The sequence below is a fragment of the Bemisia tabaci genome, chromosome 3 (genome assembly GCF_918797505.1).
Source record: "Bemisia tabaci chromosome 3, PGI_BMITA_v3".
NCBI classification, from domain to species: Eukaryota; Metazoa; Arthropoda; class Insecta; order Hemiptera; family Aleyrodidae; genus Bemisia; species Bemisia tabaci.
In genome coordinates, this window is record NC_092795.1 from 17868276 (window position 1) to 17892231 (window position 23956).

The 23956-nt window shown below is 35.6% G+C and overlaps 2 protein-coding genes across 5 annotated transcripts; one reads left to right on the plus strand and one right to left on the minus strand.

Moving 5' to 3' along the window:
• Window positions 1-132: 132 nt before the first annotated feature.
• On the minus strand, window positions 133-8454 carry LOC109044229 (uncharacterized). Of its 2 annotated transcripts, none has more exons than XM_019061821.2 (4): window positions 8309-8454; window positions 7701-7849; window positions 3914-4895; window positions 133-2902 (listed from the first exon to the last, which is right to left on the minus strand). In XM_019061821.2, exons 2-4 carry the CDS (start codon window positions 7833-7835, stop codon window positions 1923-1925), a joined length of 2097 nt encoding a protein of 698 aa, XP_018917366.2. In that variant the 5' UTR covers window positions 7836-7849; window positions 8309-8454; the 3' UTR covers window positions 133-1922. The 2 variants fall into 2 exon arrangements, with proteins under 2 accessions (XP_018917366.2, XP_018917368.2); XM_019061823.2 differs by lacking the exon at window positions 8309-8454 and adding an exon at window positions 6647-6838 and having other exon boundaries at window positions 7701-7836.
• Window positions 7881-22291, plus strand: LOC109044230 (probable serine hydrolase). Of its 3 annotated transcripts, none has more exons than XM_072297954.1 (6): window positions 7881-7899; window positions 9595-9663; window positions 11125-11285; window positions 11764-11996; window positions 12633-12825; window positions 15259-22291. In XM_072297954.1, the coding sequence occupies exons 2-6, from the start codon at window positions 9603-9605 to the stop codon at window positions 15535-15537; spliced, it is 927 nt and encodes a 308-aa protein (XP_072154055.1). In that variant the 5' UTR covers window positions 7881-7899; window positions 9595-9602; the 3' UTR covers window positions 15538-22291. The 3 variants fall into 3 exon arrangements, with proteins under 3 accessions (XP_072154055.1, XP_018917369.1, XP_018917370.1); XM_019061824.2 differs by lacking the exon at window positions 7881-7899 and adding an exon at window positions 8675-8917; XM_019061825.2 differs by lacking the exon at window positions 7881-7899 and adding an exon at window positions 8986-9134.
• The last annotated feature ends 1665 nt before the right edge of the window (window positions 22292-23956 follow it).

Sequence of the window (23956 nt, forward strand, 5' to 3'; positions counted from 1 at the left end):
ATTACTGACAATATCATAATTTTAATTGCCAATTCAATCAACTCCAGGGAATGTGCAGGCTATTCTTTGATAGAAATCTATTGTGAAACAGAAAGCCAGAAAAGAGTTGAGAAGATCATGGAGGACTAGAAGTAATGAGATCAAATTGTTTATTTTGTCAAATTTTCAATACATATTAATTTTTTGTTTTTGTTTTACCCAAAAACAGCAGTCTTATCATGAACGAATGAGGAAAAGTCAGTACATGAAGAGTAAACATAAGAAAACCACAGAAAGTCTAATCATTTTCGCACAAGGTAAACATCAGTTTTTGAAACAAAAATTTCAAGATACATATTTTATTACATAGCTACACTTAAAATACGTAAAGATCATTAAGAATGCCCCTCCCCCCCCCCCAAAAAAAAAAAAAAAATTGAAGCTTGGTGATCAAACAGTTTAAAGATTGGTGACTAGTAAAAATTGCTCGCAAGATTACACTTATTTATGAAAATTACAACAAGTATGGCATGTCATGTAATTTTTTGGTTGAAAAAGAAATTTATGAGGAACAATTAACAAATTAACTAACACGATTCACTTCCCTCAGCAATTTTAATAGTTTTCCCTGTAACTAATTCTCACTTTTAAATACATTTGGGGGTAAAAACATGAAATAAAGGGGAGAAACATGAAATAAAGAGGAGAAGCAGTTCTATAAACAAAAAATAATTCTTTAAATGAGGAATTCACTGAAATAATAATTTAAAAAAAAAAAAAAAAAAAAAAAAAAAAAAAAAAAAAAAAAAAAAAAACAACACTAGTTGCAAATCCTAATCATAAATTTTAACAACTATTTGACCATAAAACATTTTCATGAATAAAAAAACAGTTTCCCTGAACCAACAAATTAAATGAAGACAAAAATTAACAGGTACATCGTTGAAGGAAAAAATCCTCAAAATTTTATATTTATTGTAAGTATTTCTTGGGGATTTTTTGAAATGAACTTATCTAAAGAAAAAATCTGTAGAGGATCAAATTTTCAATCACTCTCTTAGAAGCAAAATACTTTCATTTTCAAAGAAATTTTGAAAAAATACAACTCCTAACTCAAATGTTTCAATTGGGAGAACCCTAGTAACAATAAGCTGAAAAGATGGAAGATGCTTACCAGAATGCAGATGACATTCTTTCGCTGAACCTTGTCCAATTGACAGTCCAACATTTATATGGATTACACTTCGCAAAAAGCAACCATTAGCTATGGAATGCTATTAAGACAGTGCAACTTACTTTATTTTGTAGCTGAAAGGTTATTATTTGCTCACAAAAGAAATATCAGTGGAACAAGAAAAATTATTTTTCAAATTTCATACATTGATCTGCTTTGAGTTATTTAATGATGAACCAAGGAGTTGCACAATCTTGGAAATATTCTGATACCACTTCATAGTGCCTTTCAACTAAATGCTGTAATTGGAGGGAATCAATTTTCCGAGCTTATTTATATGAGCACCTCTCTGAATCAGAAAATTGCATGTAAGTCTTTCTTTAAATGGTAAAAAAGTTGATTCTTTTCTGCATGATGCCGTCGGTAAAATGTTTCCTGTTTTTTAAATTTAATTAAATTCTTAATAATCAAAACAAGTGGTAAAGATAAGATGTTGGCTCGAAATATACATGAAAATAATACATCAACAATTTAATAATATTACTGGCCTAGCAAGTTGACTGATGCATGTATACATTTTGTAAATATTCTTACCCTAAAATCACAGTCAGCTATCACAAAAACCTTAATCTAGGCAACAGCTTTGTCAAATTTCACAGCTGAGGGTAAATGCAATTGAAGGAGGTTGATTCAAAAACAACTAAGTGTAAAGAGGACAAATCCTCACAAAAATTTCAACTCAGGAGAATGAAACTGATGCAAGTACATGTTATTCGACTTCACCGAAACATCTGGGAAAATTCATTCGTATGAACAAAATGTCATTCAGTAATTGGAAGTCCGGTTTATTTGAGGGTTCACTGTAAATCATTTGTAGGCTGGATATCAGCCTCTGAAGGAGGAGTTCATCTCCAGGCACTGCTAATAAAATTTTTGCAAGGGAAGCAAGCTCCGGATTCGTAAACTGGGAGTCATGCCAATACTTAAATACGTTCTCACTAGCTTCAAGATTGTTCTCCCTTAAATACGTCTCGATTTTGGCACGAATAAGCTCTAACATAAGAGATGTAGGAAACTTGAAGCAACATTCGTTTGATTTGTTACGCTCCATAATATCTCGCAAAATGCTCAGGTCTTTCATCTCATCGTCTTCTGAATCCATCTCCATTGGTGCTTCTACCATAGGCTGTAAGTCTGGCGTGTGGTTTTGATCGGTGCCCACGATTCTTTCCCAAATTTCTAAAAGACGATGTGTACCCATCCTGACTTGGGTACCATCAAGCACTGTCTTGAATCGCTTATCTAGAATTACAGCAGCAAAGAGATCCGGAGAAAATACTTGCTCTGTTCTTGTTCGGATTTTGTTTGACAGGAGCGATGCGAACTGGGAAGCTCCATTGGTCGTAAGCATTTCAATTTTGGCGATGCACACTGTGAAAATAGTGAAAACTTCACTGTATGGCAGCGGTTCTAACAGGAGCTTCATTGAGGCGGTTGCGCACGGCTTCAGCGAAACTATGATTTCCTTCATGTCACACTGGTCTTGGAGAGAGAGCTGACCGCACGCAGATGGAATATTTTCTTGGATAAACGGCATTAACTCAATCAGTTGAATCAATATCCTGTAGATGGAATCCCAGCTATCATTGCATAATACTGGTCTCTTCTGGTTTTTTTCAGCAAATAGCTTTGCCATTTCAAATGTCTGCAGTGACTTCACTAATTTTTTTGCTTTTAAGATGACCGCCTCTGGAACAAAGAAGAGGACACAAAAATCTCATGAGAATGGATGTTCATGTTATCCACCCTGAAAATTTCCATCATAGTCAGGGATTTTTAGCTTTCTGCGATAAGATCAGTACTACAAACTCTCTAAAACTTTGGTAATAATAAATTAAGCACCAGCTAATGGAAAAACCACATGGGTTGTATGTAACCAATGATAGCTTTCTCAATTTTTTTCTTTATTAGTACAAGAGAAATTTTTGATTCAGAAAAAAGTGTGACAAGATATTATACTTTTTGTTAAAATGCAAGAGGCAATACCATGTCCCCCGCTACAACAGCGAACATGGCTCATGCACTCTCCCTAGTGCATCTGTCCTATAGTTTTCATGAAAGAGGCGAATGAATGGGGTCAAAGATTAGACAGACAACGTAAGTACTGAAAAATTTCAAAATGGGAAACAAGAGGCAAGTGTATGACAACAATTAAGGGATTCATCAAATTCTACTACAAGGACAGGTTTTCAAAATCAAAATGTGTGACTTATTGGGGAGTTCTGATTAGAGCCAGTGCCAAAAGAGTAACACTATTTTAGAGTACAATAGAGGATCAGCGGTCTTAAGTTTAGTATCGAAAATGAGTGCAAAACTCAAGATCAAGAGTTTTCTGTCTCAACTAGGAAGTGGGTTGACTTATTTGGCATAAGCTCTAATAAAAATCAAGGTTTTTAAAGACTTTTTTTAGAGCTTCTAGTGGGATTCTTGAGGACTAAAAAAATGTATTCACATGTCCTAAGGTATGCCTATAAAATATGAATTTCCTTCCCTGTACCTTTACTCTTTGGTGGACAGGCAGAAATATGAGTATTATTACGCTCTGAATTTTCCCTCAATAGTCAATAGCCCCTGGCTTAATGCAGTCATGGCCTTGGCTATGATCATACTATCACTGCCTTGTTTATTGGCAGGTGTGTCTCATCACCTTTGTTCTTTGGAATAAGTAATAGATGAAAAGATTAAATTTGTAATACTTACTGTATCTACTAGATTTAAGCGTGTCCTGAATACCAAGTTGTAGGACGCGAGCTGCAGAATGTATTGAGCATATACCTTCTTCCTGCAAAGCTTTGTCTGTGGCAGACAATAATTTGTTCAAGTTTTCATCATCTGCAAATTCAAATTCATTCTGACTGGCATCACTGTTTTCTTCACTTCTAGCACACCCTTTGGCCTTATTGCTACATTCCGCTCCTTCCTGAGTGTCTCTTTCCATTTTTAGACTTATCTTCCTGCTTCGATATGAAGCAAAAGCATCTACTTGTTCTTCAACTTCGGTAGTGAGGCAGTCTGAAAGATTCGTCACTCCTTGGTTGGGACAGTTTGCGTTTGAATCTACAAGGAAGGGATACTCCCATATGTTCCCACCATTACTAATCGATGATGAGAAGATTAGCTTAAGGGGGATGTCATATTCAGTAAGGACTTCTAAAACTTTTTTTTTTAGGTCTTCTCCTGTGGATGAGATCGCTACCGGTACTATTCTTAGTAGCCTTGTCTGAATACATCCATCTTTACTAAACTGCACATTGGTGGTTAGATAATGCTTTGTGGTGTTTCTGGATGCAAAGTTGATCTTCACAGACACAAACGCACCTTTCAGTTCTGCTTTTACTTCTTCCCGGAGGGATTCTGCTTTCTTTTGAATTTCCTCCCGAATCCTCGAGGTGTTTACTATTTGGCATTTGAGGCTTCTTTGGATGGGACCAAAGAACCGGAGTAGGCAATTAATAGTATCCAATGGATGTGCATTGACAGTGCACATTTCAACACAACAAGATATTAGATGCTCCTTCGAAAACTTAATTGTAACTTTTGTAGATTCAAGGCTTCTATCTCTGCTGCGTTTCGCGATGGAATTTTTAATTTTGATCTTTTTTTCTTTATCTTCCACAAAGAGTTTCCATGGGTCAGGGTGTTGAGTTTTCAAATGCCTCTGTAAATTTGATGATTTCTTAGTCTGAAACAGGACACAAAAATAAAGGCTGACAAGCAATGATAGAACAGACACAAACAATGATGAAGACTGACTTCCGAGACATTCAAGAAAAATAATCACTGGGTGAAGGACACATAATTATAGAATTTCAAGTACACTTAAATATTGTACCATAATTCAATGATAGTCGAAAACTTGAAAATTTTGAAAATATTCACAAAAATTTAATGTTGCAGCAACATTTTCATAATGAACATTAATATTAGCATTTAACGATTGCATTCAACCTCCCTAATAGTATATTTGCAAAAAGGACACACTATCATTGAGGCAATTTGCACAAAAATTTGTTATCAAAAAGATAAATAAATCGACGTATGCAAGAACAGCCGATGTCCTCTTTTTTCGATTTTGACTTTTGGAGCAAATATCCACATGCTATACTCATAAATCTGCTCTTGAATAATATTGAAGTAATTTGATTCATCTCTCTATTTCCTAATATTAAAAAGCTACAAAGAAAATGCATCTGACAGGAAGATTTGACACGTTTAGGGGGTTTTTTCAGCTCCCTTTTGGAGCGTCCAAACCTCAAAATTGTTCAAAAACGTGCAATGTCCACTTGTTTTTTCACCCTGTTTTCTCGTTACATTTCGGACATCGTCACTGCACTAATGCGCTGATCGTACAAGTGCACTATTCGTACAAATAGGAAATGATGGATATTCATACAACTGGTAAGCAAAAGTATACTTAGGAGAACTTTGCCCTAAATGAAAAGAGGAGTAGTGGTCGCAGCAGATTTTTGAGGTGAGTACTTGACTCTTAATGACTTCTCATAGAACACTTAGTTCACATACCATGCAAAGCATGCGTATTAAATGCAGAGGATGCAAGTACCTATTAGTGAGAGAAGAGTAGTTTTATGAGTAGTCTAATCTCCTAAACCAAAATTGACAATTCCGAAGCATCTGCAAGACCAATCCACACAGGTCAGTCATTCCGGTGGACGAGTTTTGGTACTCTACTGCGCAGTGACGTACTATTGAGTGCTTGCAATGTATTTCTTATGGGAGCACCCATTGTGACGTAGTATTGAGTACAGCCGAGTTAGGGCCGGGCGGGGAAGTGGCTCTCAAAAAGATGCGCAATGACTGACCTGTGTGAATTGGTCTTGAGCATCTGTCTCTATTTCTATTTACATCTAGTTACACATTTTTTCCGGGACAAACATATATTGTGCAAAAACATTAGATGTCAATTTTTTCTACTGTTTGGTGGATCTCGGTAGAGGTTAAAAAAATCTTGAAATAATTTTCATTTCGCTGATTGAAAGCCTCAAATGCTGATTAATGCTTATATGAAATTTTTTTCAGTGTTGAAATAGGTAAATTTTTTCTGAAACAGATTTGTGCTCCATGTGCATAAACGTCTGATACCCAGCGTGCTTTTTTAAAATCACTCTGCTTCCGGTGGTAGTTGGGAGAAAAGCCACTTGGATGTTTTTTTTTACAATTCTCCACAGAAATTAATCACCTTTTGATTTTCTTAAAAACCCCGGTTCAAAGGCCTTCACAACTGTTTTGCAATTTACCAAGTTTTGGTTTTTTGGGACATCGGATGAAGTGGGCTTGGTAATAGGGCAAGGTAAAAGCACCCCCCCCCCCCCCCCCCAAGTAAGAGTAGAATCTAGGATGTTCCCACAATTTTTTTTTTACTCATTTCTCTTGACTTATTTGAGCCCTAGAGGACTGTCTCCTGCTTGCACTTACCTTCCAATTTGTATTTTACTCAAGGTGTTCCTAATCCCAGTTTTTGAGCATCACTTAAGTATGCATATTTGAAATATTAAGTTTCCTCAAAAACCTCCTCTCTGTATTAAAAACAAATTGAGCCTGTTTAGTTCACCATCAGGTAAGTAGATCTAAGTGGTTGCCAAATCACAGAACTGGAGGGCACCTGCTCTGAAGAGAATAAACTCAATGATAACAGAAAGCGATAAGGAAGGACCGCGTCAAAGACAAAGTTATACGGCCGGCTGTGATCAGCGGCCTGGAGGAGAGCTGCTATTGGGCATTGTTTAGCAAAGACTCTGTGCCCACTGCACTCTTGTTATTGTCTTCATCTCCTCTATCAAGTGGCACTCTCCACTCAGACGAAAGTAAGTAATTCTTCAGAGTGGAAATTGGCATGTTCTGGCCGCAAAGCACACTTGTATTACCTATCGACTCTACTCCATTCTTTCTCCTGCAGTTTCAGGCATGCCTATTTCTGTTTCTGTCCATCTTATTCAACTACAATTTGGGTACTTGCGTAAATCCTTTAATCAATTCTATCCAGCTAAAATACAACACATGTTAATGATCTGATTTTTTCTGAAATCTTTGGGCAGCGGCTTGCCGTGGTTATCAGGATTGCATGCCACTGATCAGACTTTTTGCATGAGCCATTCCTTTAATGCAAGAGGAAGAATTTGCCCTCGCCTTGCTTCAGGAGGCTGTACTTAAAATGGTGACTCAACTAAAATTGTGGCTGCCTTCAATTGGACGTATTTCTATCAAACAGACCTAAGCGCCATAAGGTGAGGAAGGTAGAGGGGGGCTTGGATTGGCGGCGGAATCGGGCGTCCGACTTATTCCGTCCTATACTCGCAATGCTTTTGCATGGCACTTAGGTCCGTTTGACAGAACACGCTATCCAGGATTCTAAATTCCTCAAAAGGAACTCAAATTGGCGCATAGTTCCGTTTGATAGAAATATGTCCAATTATCCCTCTCAAGAGATGAAAGCTTAAAAAAGATGATAAAAGGTGACTTATTAGCTTACTGTAAGATTTTTACGACATGTTGGGATTCTGCAGATCAAACCGCCACCATTTCTTCCTGGATCAAAAAAGTATTTGACGAAATCTGGAACAGTGGATTCATCAACCATTTCTTCCAGTACCCTTGAAGTATCCATTCTGCTAATAAACTCTGAAAATGAAGAAGAGATGTGAATATGATTTTGCTGCTTTTACAATAAGGTAGGTTTGAGATAGTGTAGGAGATTAAAATAGTTTCATTGATTTTCGGTAATTTCACTCGTAAAAACCAGATAGACCCTCAGGTCTCAAAAAATCTTTTTGAGGATCATGTATCATAATACACTAAGTAGGTAGTAAGTAGATACTTTCCAATGACATGTAGGTAAGGAATTCTTAATCGTACACTCCATTTTAGGTGTAGATACATATTTTATCCAAAATATTTGCTCTTACAGGAGTACCTATCCTACCCTGTGAAAATAGTGACCAAGTGTCTGGCAGTAATTTGGTACAGCGAGTAATATACCTACATAAGTAATCACATCACTGATAAGAGATAAAAAAGATGACGATTTTCTGACATATTCCCAGCTAGTAGTAGAAATCCTTGTACAAACCTGATACCTACTTATTTCAGAAAATAATGTGAGTGTTGAGACTAGTAATTAAAATCGCCAGAAGATACACATTTGACTTTCTGGATTGAGTAGCTACGTGTCATTTATCCTTATTCCTTATCAGATACCAGGGACCTGCCAGGGATTATCAGACACAGACACAACACAACCTAAAATTACACGCATGAAGCATGGACGAAGTACGCAAGGTCTCAAGGTTGTCTCTAGTTAGTATCAGTTATCACATTCAAACAGGTATTTGCCCCAGAATTGTGCAGTGGTGCCGTTTCATAATAAATTTTGGTTAAAATAAGCAAATTTAACGTAAGATTTTGCAACATTGACCTAGCTCCTTCCTCCTTCGAAAGAAAGTTAGGTTAGGTCATACAGACTTGCATTAATTTCCGTATTTCGCGGAGAGCCGATTTTTGGATTTCGAAATCGGCATGGAATTTTCCCCCTCTATTTGCAATTCGGTTTTTAAATTTAGAAAGTAACTCGCCGTCGTGTCATCTCGTTTCGTGATATCAACGCAATACTCAGTCTATTATCACTGGCGATCCAAGTCTCGATTTTGCAGAAGTTCGTGGCACCTAGTTTCTTATCATCTGACTGCACAGGTAAGTACTTGCTTATCATCGATCTCAGCATCCAGGGCTCTTATCTTATCTTTCAAGATCAGAATTCCCTTGAAGTCGCTCTAGTGGTTTTCTAGTTCCCAACTGTTCTTCTTTTGATCCTCCTCGATATCTTCAAATTTCAATCATTGTCTAATTTTAAAAGAAGCAGCATGATTCTGTGAAAGGAAGGAGAGGTTGCTTGTGAGCAAATTGTCATGTATGTTGATATTTGTCTAGCAGGATGTTTTATGAGACCAGGAAATCTATAATAATACATTGAAAACATTTAGAGTGCCATTCCACATTAGGTATTCTGAATCGCATCCAGGACATCATTTCAATTCCTAACTTAGAAGTGCTGAATGCCCCTCTGTCAGTCAAGTTTGTTTTTTATTATCATGCAAAAAAATGTTCGGTTTTGGTTGAACTAACAGTATCGATCAAGCAGGGGCATCTATGATGTATCTTCGAGTATTTTGATTGAGTCCATGGGACTCTTCTGATGCAAATTTAATAGATTTTTGCGATGGGCAGAGGAAGATCATCTATTGATATCATTCCCATTCATTATGCTAGAATTTATCTACAAAAGGGCTCCTTGCTATTTTTCTTCACCTGTGTTAGTTTTCATTTGTCTCCTAACTCTCTAATGTTTGGTTGATCTCTATTCCCTCCAGATATCTAAATGGCAGAAATACGAGAGTTCAATGAAGTCAAAATTCCTGTACCATGGGGCACAATTTCAGGTATGTGGTAACAGAATGTTTGCTCCAGGACATTTTTGGAAAAATTAGGGTTTTGATTATCTTACGAGAGTTGCCTCAGTAATTTTCAAGTAGCACTTGAAAAAATAGAAAATTAAAATGCAACTCAATGTACCACAAAACGAAGTACACATTTCAGCATCTTGTACCTACTTTCTTCAAACTTTCATTCGATACAAGGAAATTACTAATGTTTACTCCCAATCAAGGTTTTAAAAATTTTCTACAGCACTAGTCATGATAAATTTGAATTTCCCTCTCTTGAAAAACACTAGAGAGTGCACATGAATCACATAGCACTCCCTGACGGTTTTGACAGGCTATTCAGTCGAGCAGTGTTCCCTCCCTACTCTGTGTTGTTCAAAGTGGAGAAACAAAATACAACAGCCGTTTCAAAGTGCCAAGATTAAAATTGCCATATTTTCACACCCCAGAGACTAATACTTAGCTATGCACAGTGTGCGATTTAACTCCAGTAGTGAAGGGTTTATTTTATGAGCGGAATGTTTGAATTTATACATTGAGAAATATCGATGTCTTGGTCAGGAGTTACAATCATGTTATCATCAGTTCAATCATGTTAGTTTGCGCAAATCACATTCAATGTGAAATTTTGATGAAGAAATACATAGCATAATGATTAAATTTGCACCTTGTCTTGTGGTGCATTATTATCCTCTGGCAATTGCCAAAAATAATGTCATGAAATCATTGCGAAAACATCGCTGTATTATTTTTTTTAGCAGTAATGTTGTGACAACGTTTTCGCAACTACTTGTCGCCGAGCAGGTTTATTTCTAATTTTTTCAAGCCATAAGGTCCTATCTAAATTTTCAACTTTTTCTTAAAGTCTCAAAAATTTTCCACTACTCCATTCATGCAATGTGGACTCTTCTGAAACTTTGGCATTATTCTAAAACACAGTTTGAAAGAATATAAGAATAGCTTAAAAGCATCAAGAGAAGTCAACCACTCTGAATCTTGTAATTTCCAACTGCTCTATCGCAGCATGTTTCAGTCACATATTTTTATTTTCTTGCCATGCATGTGTATGAAAATAACGACGATGAAACCACCAATTCTCCTTAATTCAGCCCTGATGTCACAGGTTAGGTGAAACATGTAGCTAAACTGCATGGCAAGTAGCCTTTTTATGCACAAAATCACTCTGGAAATCTAATTAAAATATGATCACCACAGTTGAGCAGAAAATATGAATTGAAAATCAGACTGAAATTGAATGCCCTCCTGTTTCGGAAAACCCTAGTTTCGATGTAAAGGGAATCAACTTGTGAGTGTTGAGTGTATCCTACTTTTAAATTGTTAAACATGTTTTGTGCCCATCATCAAAGGTTCTCGAGGTACTATGGCTTCTCTTGGGCCAATTTAAAGGCAGTTGAAGTTTTTGTGTGTTCTAGAAATAATTTTTCTTATGTCTCTCAGGTAAATGGTGGGGTCCTCAAGGAAAGCAGGCCATTTTAGCCTTACATGGTTGGCAAGACAATGCAGGTAGCTTTGATGAACTAGTCAAATTTTTACCGGAAGACTGGTCTATATTAGCTGTTGAATTACCTGGACACGGCCTCTCATCTCACTTACCTACGGTGGGTAATGTTAACTTTGCAAACCTAGACATTGAAGAGCAAATAGTCAACAAAATTTTTCTGCTCTTAAAGCCCCCACAGATCAAAGAAGAATTTTTTTCTAAATGGATTATCCTTTTCCTGAACAAAATACTGTGCAAACTGTTAAAACCTCAACAAAAAACAGACAAAAGGTAAACTAGGTAAAATTTTCCAGTAGATTTGTTTGCTAGTTTTCCTGAAAAAAATTCGACAGATTTAAGAAGTCTGGCAACACAGTGCCTAAGCACAGTATTGGCATTTTTTATACTGAGGCCGGAAGGTGACAAAATTTTGCCATGTTCTAGTCTTTTCCCCTCAATGTTTATCTTAGCTGAGGTTTTGACTAAGACTCCTTTGTGTATTCAATTAACAGAACTACTGTTCAAAATTTACTTTACAATGGTTATCTTTTTCTTTGTTTTATCAATTAATGTTATTTTTTTCCTTTTTTGAGCAGGGTATTAACTATAATTTATATTGGGATGGAGTCATAGCAGTTCGACGACTTTTAAAATATTTCAAGTGGAAAGATGTAACATTGATGGGTCACTCAATGGGTGGTGCTATTTCATTTTTGTATGCTGCGTGTTACCCTGATGATGTGGAAGCCATAATTTCCTTGGACATGGCTGGCCCGCATATCGATACTCCAGCAGTTCAAGTGAAAAGGAGTGGGCACATCATTGACAAGTACGTTAATTTAGTAAGCTATCTCTTATATTACAAGATTCTGGAAGCAATACTTGCGGGAGATCTTCCAACATTTTCACAGCATGCAGATGTTTTTTCCGTATTTTCGAAAGACAAGCTAATGATGCCTGGTATGATTTGCTGGGCCAATAGTTGTTTAGTACAGTTTTTGATTCCAGAAAAACATTGAGTACGTAAAGATTGCATGTGTAATTTTCTCCATCCAAGAAATAATGCTAGCCTTTGCAGGAACATGAAAAATGCATTTAAATGGAACCGCTTTTGGCGGCAACCTCTAAAATGAATCCAAACATCAGATAGAATCTGGTAGCTTCAGTGCCCTTTACTAGCAACTACTATACTTTCATTTGATAGACTGGCATAGTGGCCACGGCACTCTTGCAATATTCAATAAATCAATATATTCAAGTTCAATATTTGTAATATGAACTGATGGATCATGATGAGGAGACAAAATAATTACTCGAAGGTAATTTCTGTTCCATCCACCCAAGATTTCATCGTTTTGATTTTTTTCACTACAAACTCATTAACATTACTTCTCATCAATTAAATTTTTTGTCGAAAGTTTTTCATTTATCCATGAACTAATGTAATTTTTGATTTCATCCTCAGGCTTTTAGTTTATGAAAGTTCTGCAGGCGTGGAAACTCGAGGTTTGCCCTATGAAGAAATGGTGGACATTGTTGAGGACGCTTATAGTGGATCTTTAACTAGAGAGTCGTGCGAAATCATGCTTCGACGAGGCATGTACAGGAATCCAGATAATCCTGAGCTATACCACTTTGCTCGAGATCCACGCCTAAAGGTATGTAAAGTATCTTTAGATCTGCCTATTTTAGCATCATTAAAATTTTAACTCTTATAAATTAACTGAATGGCAGCATGCTGAAACAACTGCTACTCAAAAGCCCCAATCGCTGAAGAATAATTGAAAACTATTTTTCCTTTATTACCGGTGGTAAATTCTACAGAATTTTTGTTTCATTTTTTGAAAATTGTTGAATAATTGCTTTTAATTGATTTTGCTCCTTTCACTTTACATGAAATGGCTATTCACAAGTGCCCTAGCGCAAAAAAACTGTAATAGGTACCTACTTAACTATACTAGGTTTGAACCAGAGAAAAAGTCGTATATTTTCTCTTTAAAGGCTTACAGATCAAGTAAACGCCATTTGTGTTTTTTGTCTGTCAACCAGTGTTAATTGTAAACACTTATATCCTGCTAAGGAATTGGCATGGAGACTTCTTGTCGTGTGAAATTTTGAAGAGATAACATGTTACCTAGTGCTTTAATTATAGTGTGCTTGTCTAGTGGCCCATTACCAATACTAGACTATCCTTGTTCTAGCTTGTTTCCGTTAAATTGTCTAATTGGTAGGGTGAGCAAATTTTAAGTGAAATTCAAGTCTGCTCATGGCTCAAGAACCTTTTTTAAGCAGAGGTGGAGAGGTGGTCTTTGCCTTCAGATAATGCAGAATTATGCAATTCTCGCATCCGTGCTTTTGATAAGAGGGTTGGAAAGGTTTTTACAGAGAGATTATTTGTGTGACAGTCATTCAAAATTACTTGACAAAGCCTTTTTAACAAAAAGAAAGATTACTACTTCAAATCTCTATGGTAAAGGCTCCATCTTAACACAAAAATAATTTGGCATTTCATGACGTAGAATTTACCGATGATACCAATCGTTTCACAACATCAGATTGAGTGTGGGGACAAAAAATAATTTTATCAAGGAAATATAAATTATATTAAAATGTAGCAAAATTGACTGAAATGCGCAGGAAAATGTGACCGAAGCATGTCAAGAGGATGGATGAGGAAGGCTTCTAAACTTTGTATGTTTGGAAAATCATCTAGGAAATGTTTCGTGCAAGAAGCAGGTCAATTGGCCAGTTTCAAAAGCAATCTGAAGCAGCCAGTTACGTGGTGAAACAGTCATTCTTTCAACATGAAACTACTAATTCGTTGTTCCCAAACATCAGTTGATTAACTGTTGTGAAATCGTATTGTAGAGACATCTATTACTCATGGGTCAGTTGCTTTGGTCACAGAATTGTGTTTTGATGCTTGATTATAGTAGATTAGCTAAAATTAGTAAGATCTGTCCAAACCGCAACTTTCTACTTTCAATATTAACTGAGTTATCGCCCTTTGAAAAGTTTAGTTTTTGACGTTATCCACTGCGGTAGTGACCCCCTTGGTTTCTTCCACTTTGGTTTTATCAGTCAAAGGTTACTCTACGTGAAACGCAAATGAAAGCAAGGTGGAAGAAACCAAGGGTGTCACTACCATGATGGATGACGTCAAAAACCCAACTTTTCAAAGGCGACATCTCGATTAATATTGAATTTAGAAAGTTGCGGTTTGGACCTATATTTATTTTTTAAACTAATCTACAAGAATCTAGCATCAAAACATAATTCTGTTATAGCACAACTGACCCATTATTCTGCATAAACAGTTTTTTGGAAGTTCATAGATAGACACTGGGGGATAGCCACTGCTTGGCCAGTTGCCATTGCTCCATTTCGATTCATGTAACGATTCATGTAGTAACCATCAAAAGTAATTACCTGCATGGAAACTATTATCATCTCGGACATTTGGCTAGCAGCAATTTTTGCACGAAGCCTGCCCACAAGAGTGTCACTGTCGGAAAGTAATGGCAAAACAAACTCCAATTGAAGTCAAACGGCAGGACCTCAATTTTTTTGTGTGGGAATAAAGTTGACAAATCTAAACTTTTTAATTCCATCATATTAATGAAAAAATAGGGTGTCTACAAGTTTAAAAAACCAGGAATTGTAAGGAAACCTCATCAGGCCAGAGAAACAGGAAAAAGTCAGGGAATTTAATGATTCAGACTGGATATTTGAATCCGAGCAAACGTCAGCGCTGTCCTCACAATCAAACTTAACCACATTCTGGTTTGAGGCTCAATGATCCAAGTTAAACGCTGCATAGTGAACAGGTTAATGAGTTTCAATGAGGAGTATCAATTTTAGTTGACTGAGTTATTCATGCCTGAGAAAAAAATAGTTATATATTTCCGTCATTTGCAGGGAAATTAATGTCAAGAATTGATCATTTTCAGTTCTAAACTTATGAAGTGTCGTGCGAAAAATCAAGAATTTTAATCATTTTGATCAGAAAAGTCAAGGAACTTTTTCCCCTTGAGTTTGTGGACACCGTGTATGTTTACCCTTCACTAACTTTTTATCATGTTTTTTTCCAGATTGCCGGCTTAGGCCTTCTTGGCTTGGATCTCATTCTAGAGTTTGCATCCAATGTAAAGTGTCGATACTTAAATGTCAAAGCTGTGCCCGAAAAAAATAAGGAGCTTCTCTCCAATTACAAAGCTGTGTTGGAAAAAATTGAACCATCCGTAAAAGAATACAAGTACGTGGAAGTTGAGGGCAAACATCATGTACACATGAACGACCCTCAGCTGGTGGCCCCGCATATAGTCGAATTCGTAGAGAAAAAACCATGTGAAAACGGAGGTGAGAACTAATCCCTACATTTCCTCTCTCTTTCTTTCAGTCTGAAACTAGCTCTGGTTTTTACATCATTCAAAAACCAAATCACCATAAATAAGGCTCCAAAATTACTTATTCAAGTATTATCTTTAATGTGAAATATTATCCTCTTAATAATTTAGTCTGTATACCTTTACAGACTATCTATTTGTCTATGTAGAAGCATTTTTATTGTTAAAAAAACTGAAGCAATCATAAATTCTTGTGATTTCTCCTATTCCTTCTCTTGAGCAAAAGCAGGGGTTGATAATCCTCCACAAGGACAAATTTCTGCTCTGTCCATCTAAAAATTCTTGTCTTTAGGTATGTATTTTCTGCCTTTTGCATAAAGATCAATAGCGTTTTCGCTAAAACCTTTTCAATTTTTTTATTGCAATGCACCAACATCAATGGAAGCTTGAAACTAGAATTAAGGCATCGAGTGTAGAAATGGCACTTCTCGGTTGCGATGTTTCAGAATCTCAACTGCTAATTTATAGTTTAGAAAGAAAACTATTGGATGAATTTTCTGAAATTCTTCGTGTAGAGTATTGTGAAATCACGAAGAATATTCAGTGAAATTTTCAGCGAACTACATGCATTGCTTTGATCCTAATGGATGAAACGTCATCAGCGATTCTGAGACACAACAACCAAGAAGTGCCCTTTCTGCACTCAGTACTTTAATCTATGCTTAAACTCTTGCATTGTTAAAATAGAGTAGAGAGAAAGAACAAAGGCCAATGGCAGAACGATTTTTGGAAGGTTACAATATGGAGCATTTCATCAATATTTGAACAAGAATAATGTTTAAGCCTTGTTTTGGCGAAGTAGCTTTTCCAGGGCTCTTGATCATTTTCTTATCATGTGACAGGTTCACTCCTGTATTTTAAAATTGTTAAATGTAGATAGGTGGTAATGATTCTTAGCGTATCTGACAGTTTATAATTCGAAAATTTGCTATTTAATTAGACATCAAAGATCTAACCTTGAAACCTTTCGCCTTCTTGTTTGTATAAATATGCAACTGTTTGTTATGTTTAACTCAGTTTGTTACGCTCAGATTTGATCTCTGAAACCGTTCGTTTCTAGTCAAAGAGCTCAATTTTTCACTTAGTTCTACAAGTCTATCCTTCTCTTGAAGTTTGTTCTTAAACTAATTCATGTTTTTATTCAGAGATGAAGAAATGAAATTCGAAGATTTAAAGCTTTTTCTCCTATGAAATTCACATTCCGCTCATTTATTTTTACCTTAACATATTTTCCTCTTCTTATTCAAATGGTAATGATATTTCTACCCCTAAGCATTAGGAGCGGAAGTTCTATATCATGGAAAGTATTGCTTACAGTATGATAAATGTGATATAGCATAGGAACAGGTTTAAGCACAATGTATAGTTTGCTTGAAAGGCTTTAATTAAACTTTTCCTAGAAAAACCTGAAAATGCTACTTTTTTTTAAACATGTTCACCAATAGATTTACTATTTGTATGTATAAAAAAATATAGTTGTTGCCCACACAAATTTTTTAGCACTGGTTACGATTGATTTCTTTTGTTTGTGACCTTTCACAAGAAAGAGGTTGTCAGTGCTGAAACATTCAAGAAGCCTAGAAGAGCCTAGAAGAGAGTTTTAAAAACATTTTTGTATGAGGAAACTTTTAAATATCAAACTAGCATTCGTGCTATTTTGAATCTGGAGATTAAAAATATTAAGTTCCCAGATAAATCCGTTTAAACATCTTTTTCAAGAGATTTTCCTCCATGCACTAACGTCCCTTTTCCTATGAATAGTCACATTTATAACTGTTGAGTGTAAATTTATCAAATTGTAAACTTAAAGACTTTGAAGACCCACATATTGGTTATATGCCACTTATCAAACAAGTCAAATCCTTTGTAAGCTTCAGGAAAGTTTTTTGGAACTTTAAACTGTACGATTTCTCTTTGTTTTGTGGACGTAACATTACGCGGCTACTTGCTGCTGAATTTTGCTCATTTAGCCCTTAACATCCAACCCCAAAGTTCCTGTTTAATAAACCTATAGCCGATTTTTCTTTATGTATTACTTAACTCTTTTACTTTACACACGTTTCTCTTCTGCATGGAATGCTAACTTAGTTCAAAGTATTTGTCAAGCAGATAAAAGCCCTTGCCCAGGAAATGCATCTTTCTCATCAGTGTTGTACTGTCGGTTAACCTCGGACCTCTGTTTTTTGTCTAGATGCAAAGAAATTTCGAATTCTAGTAGTAATTAATTTTCAAAAGCGCACCATTTGCTATTGCTTTTCAATAAAAAAGAGGTGCTTTTCCTACGTTGCTGCCTTTTTCTGCTCCATTTTATTTTGCATTTCATTACTGTGCTTTTTTCTTACACTAATGAATTTACTCCCAAGACTTTGCAATTGACTCCATTGAACAAGAGTAATTTCTTTTTTAGATAAGGTTACAGCTTTAGATTAATTTAAAGTTGCAAGTCTCTAGTGTGAAATCAATTCTGCTATGATTATGCAGTGAGACATTCGTACAGTTCCACTGTGATCCAAATTTGCATAATTACATCAACCGCCTAGAGGCCGTATTCAAGGTTGCGCATAATGAGAGAGCTTACTCTCTCTCTTGATTCCCTACATCCAAGTCATTCATTCATGAGAATCAAGCATGGTTCCAAAGTGGCTCATACATTGCGCAATATTCTTCTGTTGGGATGAGAGAGGGGAGGGGATTTGAGAACTACATTACAATTTTGTCACAAGGTGATTAAAATCAGCGATATGTGTAGAGACATTGTGTGTTTTTTTGATGAGGAAAACATGGATAGTCGGATATTTTTCAGATGAGAAACTGAAGAATAGAGGGGGGGGGGGGGTGTGGAGTTCTCTAGCATCATTTAATGTCAGAAAGAATGAAGAATGTGTATGTGTGTGGAGGGGGAGGGGGGGATTAAAGAGGGTAAAAACATTGAGAGAAGACTGGTCTCTAACTTTTGCAAAAAATATTGTGGAATCCATCTTTTTCCTCACCCAGATTTTTATTTGGATTTATGTAATTTTGGACGATTTAAAACTACTGTTATGAGAGAATATGTAGTTTCTTGTATTAATGACTTGTCGGTTGATTACTTTTGATGCTATGAACCATTCATCTTTTCCTGAAGATTTGACTTTAGTTGTTATTTTTCTCTTTTTTCTCATCTCTTTGTTATCACCGATAATTATTATCACATATCCCTCCGTTTCCAGGGAAGTCTTGGATATATATTTCTTCCTTTTTAACTGATGTAATATGAATTTTGATTTGAGTTTGATGAGGCCAGAGTGCAAAAATTTTACAGTCTCGCCAAATTTTATGACTTTTGAATCTATACTGATGAAAATCTATAAATCATGATTTATAGAGACTTGACCTACATGAGAGAAAGAATGTTTTCTTATGAAAAAAGGGGTCTTCTGTTAAGTATCATATTAAATACTTTTATTTTCTATGGAAGCACCATGCGAAAAAATAAAAATTGAATTTCTAATACTTAATGTATGTTTTAAGTTTTAGGCTGAATTTTAAGTTAAAATGAAAATAATTGAATTCATAAAAACTGGATGTTGAACCTAACTGTCGTTTTCTTTCTGCTATTTTTGTTTCACACATGTAGTCAAAGTTTCTCGATTTTTTCAAAACAGCAGTGGATAAAAGAAAAAAATCACTAACGAAGTGGGCTGTGATAGGCACCTTTGTTATAATGTGTTATCATCCTAGTAGAACTTGTCTTAAAAAATTTTAAAAATATTTAAAAAAAAAAATTAATTTTATTTTCATTTGTTAGTTATACTGTTTCTCCGACACAGCAAAAGATCCCTTTGCGTTATTTGCAAAACCTCCCTTTGTCCTCACTGCTTTCATTTCCTGTGTGCACAAGTATCACAGTATTCCTTGTCTGTCATTCCAAATTGGACAAGAAGTCTGTCCCCTGTTGTTAACGTTTTAAGTGAAGTGGAAGTGTGAACAAATTTTAATTGGACATGGTTTTTTTTCTCTTTTACGAGATGTTTCGTATTGATGCAAATGTTAATTTTTTATATATTTATTGTTGTTTTATCTTTGATAGTATTTTTGAGGCAGGGAAAATTGGGTATGATAAAATTTTCCCACCTGTAGACTAAGTTATTAGCAAATAAAATTTGTTAAGTATGTTTTCTTCTTACTTGTTTAATCCAAGAAGTGCACTTGTAATTGTGTTAATGACAGCTTGCAGAAAAAGTCTTCAAAGTTTTGCTTCGGCTGAACATCAAATTTTTTAGAAGGTGATATGGGCCTTTTAAAGCTTGTCACTGAAAGTTAAAGAGGTTTTCGTACTCTATTTCACATTTTCTTATCATCACCAATCAATAGCTCAAAAATTTGGAGCGTTCCACTAGCTTTAATCTCTAACGTACGATATTGCCTGACCCTCAACTTCTGACTTAACAAGCTTCTTACTTTGATCATTTACTTATTACTCTCTTGAATAACTGGAACTTGGTTTTGATAAGTAGGAGGAAAAATCATCAATACCAATTTTTTTTCTCTAGAAACATTGAGTTCTTCTATTCAAGCAGTAAAAAACAGTCCAACAGTAATGGCCACTGAAAAAACATAAAGTGTGATATTGTTTGATTTGATAAATGTAAGTATATGCAAGAGATATTTCAGGAGTAAGCACAGCCTTTTGTTGTTCTAAAATTGATAAAAATGGACAAATTTGATTGATCTTGGCTGTGAAGTTTTCACTAGGTTTTTATTTTAAGAAATTTCAATCCAGCTCAACTGAATGACATGATGCTGGAAATGAGGTGTGAATTTGACCAACGGTATGTATCCAACTGACTGTAATGCAGCAAACTGTTCTAAAGCAGAGAATGAATTATCTGCCTCTTAATGTCCAAAATTATCAACCAAAAAATTTACTGAATGTTTGACATGGTACATATTTTTCTTCACTAAGCCACCATCCTTACTTGTGCTTCTCTTTTGGCTGTAAATTGCCCTGATCGCTGAACCTTTATTGTTAATTCAATTGTAGTTAAAGCAAAATTCAATGCTTCTTCCTGCTCAATATTACATAAGAACAAACACCGATTTAATAGATATTTAATAATTACTATTTGCAAAATTTGTTGTAGTAGAGAATGATTTGAAGATTCCTTTTCTCTCTTTTTTTTCTATTACATATCAGCTCCCATAGTGTGATAGCAGCTTTGGATTGGAATCCATTTTAACCCGAGTAAAGTCGGTTCCCTCTGTTACTTTAGCAGCTTTTATGATGTTCTTGTATCAAGAAACCAACAACTGTTGTTTATTATCTAATGTAATTTTCTAGGGGAAAAAAAGGCACAATACCCTTATATAAATAGTTGAAAAGTGATGTTGAGGAGGCTTGTAGCCATCCGTAGCTAACAAATTTGGGCCAAGGGTCCTTCAAGTGTCATAACGTACCAAGGGAGAGAGGGGTCTCATGTAGTGTTCTTTTCTATCATAGAAATATTCAAACTGTTTTCAGTCAGGGAGAGGGGGGTAAAAGATAAGAAAACATGCGTTACTTAGTGTTCTAATGATCTCTCCGAGCACTGGTCTATTTTTATCTTTGAAGTCATTGGTTAAGAAATGGCTAAAATGAGTTTTGTTTAAAACTTGTAAGAAGCTGTTCATCACAGGGACTATTAACTATGTACCTACAGATACTCTACGTTTTGTTATATTGTTACAGCGTTTTTATTTATATCCTGTTTTGTTCCTTAGAATTACATTCCACATTTGTTCAAGGTAATCCATAAGAAATTAATCACTAATAAAGGGCTCAGCGTTGATTTAATTATGTTGATATGAGGATTCGAACAAAATTACAAGGCCTAGGATACGCTATAGGTGAATAAAGTGTGAGATATTCAACACATTCTGCTAAAGCACTGATTTGACTCGATTCTTTGACTAAACATATCCTACCCGGCTGAAGGAGCTCTTCTACTTTCTATTTAATAAGACTGTCTTTTGGAGACCCAGATCAAAGCGCTAAGTGAAGAAATGCAAATATCACACTTTGATCAGTCAAATCGAATGACAAATTGTAAATACTTATTTTCATAGATCTTTATGTTCCATGGGTGAAGGGATCTGAACATTCTGAAATTAAAAATTGAGATTTAACAATAATGAAGATCGTGAGTAAAATATTTTCTTTCCAACATTTTGGTTCAAAAGCTCTCGAAATTATTAATTCAAACAGAAAGATCTTAATGCTTGAATTTGCTCCTTGTTTAGTGATCTGATGAATTGCGTTCAATTTGCATTGGAGATTCATGATTTGGTAGAGTAAGTTACCTGACTAAAATTCTTAATACCTATCCAATTTTAACTAGAATTCCATTCCTAAAATGTTTTACTCGGATGAGTGAAATCTCTTTTTCCTATGGAGCACTCTCCATTTATCATCGATTCCTTTTGATTTCTATTGTCAACTTAGCCTGAAAATCCGCCTACATAAGTGTATACTATTTCTAAAATCCTAATTTTTTATTGCTCTACACAATTGCAATCTTGCTAACGATCAAAAGCGTGTAACATGGTATTCGTAGGTTTGTATTTCTTACGGATCTACCCTCCATCCCAAAGTACTATACGAAGTTTATATGTGCTTGATAGTTTTTAGTTACGTTATTTATTGTTTATAAAGATTTATCTCCAAAGCTAATTTATTGCCAATAAATCTTGTGCGGTTGCATGTGTTTTGTCCTTCATTCTAAATGGTTTTCATGAATAAAGTTGAATCCAGGCGCTACTATCAAATGCATCAAATATGTTTCGATTAGTCATCTTCTGTTTAATTTTGACCTTTTCTAATTATTTGTTTAACGCAGCCTACTTTAACATACGGGCAACAGTGCAGTTTTTGCTGTTTCGAAAAATACATGCAAGTTTGAAGTTTCAAAATTACATGGATCCTTGTAGTGGGAAGATAGTTCAAAAAGACTTTATGATGCTCCAATTTAAAGTTGAAATTTGGGAGCGAATTTTTCACAGAATGTGCATTACTAAAGACTAGCCTTACGTGAAATCATTAATATCTTAATTTTTTCAACAACTGCACTTATGCGCCTTATCCTCCAGGCTGCTTATAAGATAAAATTAATTTTTTTAACTGAGCGCAGCTTTTACTGAAATAGGAGGACTAATCAGTTTTATTCCATCATTTTGAGATTGTTCTGTTTTTGATTTAAAAAAAATATTATTTTATGCATCATCAACAATTTTTCTCTTCCTAATTTCCCTTCTTATGCACTGAATTTTGCCATAGTCAAAACGACTCTCCAGAAGGTCAAGTAAATTTAGAAAAATAGCAAATCCAAAAATTGGGTGGGCGAATTTTTGCCATCCAAAAGTCACTTTATACATTCAAATCAAGTCCAAAAAAGTAATCTGTGCAGATTCATTGCTCATGCAAATTAATCTTCAATTTTATTTCATCGTGCATATAAATGGTGAAACAGCAGGAACTCATATTTCCGTTAGCGATGTTGTAGACTTCCTGTTATACCTAATTTTTTATCTATACTATAAGCTCCGAGACCTCCTAATTTTGCGAAACTGGTAACGCTTAGTTCCAGCGTTCTACCAAGCCGATTTTTATGATTTTTGCGGCTATCGACGGGCAATTGTCTCTAGATAAGCCAACTCTTTTCAGATTTTCAAAATATGGCCTAGGTTTTTTTATATTAAGTGGTAAAGTTGCGAATTCTCCCATTTAAACAATGTAAATTTATACTTTTTGTCATAGTTCGTTTGAGCGTTCTACCGGGCCGATTTCCAAGTTTTTTGCGGTAATCGACGGGTAATTGGCCCTAGATGAGCCCGCTCTATTCAGATTTTGGAAATAGGACCCAGGTTTTTTTACAATCACGTTATAAAAGTGAGTGAATTTTCAGAATGCTCCGAGACTGCTACCGCTATGCGCGGGAGGATGCGCAGTGGTCAAGGAGGTTGCGCAGTAGCTGTGTAGCCTGCGCATCAGCTCTACACTTATCTACACAAGATTCGCTCTGCTTCCGTCAAGACGAGCGGTGGCCGAGTTATCAAAGACGTCGGAAGCGTCCACTCAGATCATGGTGTGGGTTCGATTCCCACATCCCGATATACTTAATTATTACCTGATTATCAATGACCGTTGTTTTACTGCAATATTTCATCAAGCAGTCATTCCAAAACGCGTCCTTTAGACTTCAAAAAAAATGTGTTTCTTTATTCATCAAAACCAAAAAGTATTATATTCTAAAAGTAAAGTATATCGCATATCGTAATTTTTTAGGGGAAAAATAAAACTAACACCGATAGGAGGGTAAAAATAGGGCCGCGAAGCGGCCCATTGACGGCGCGGAGCGCCTTCAGGGGG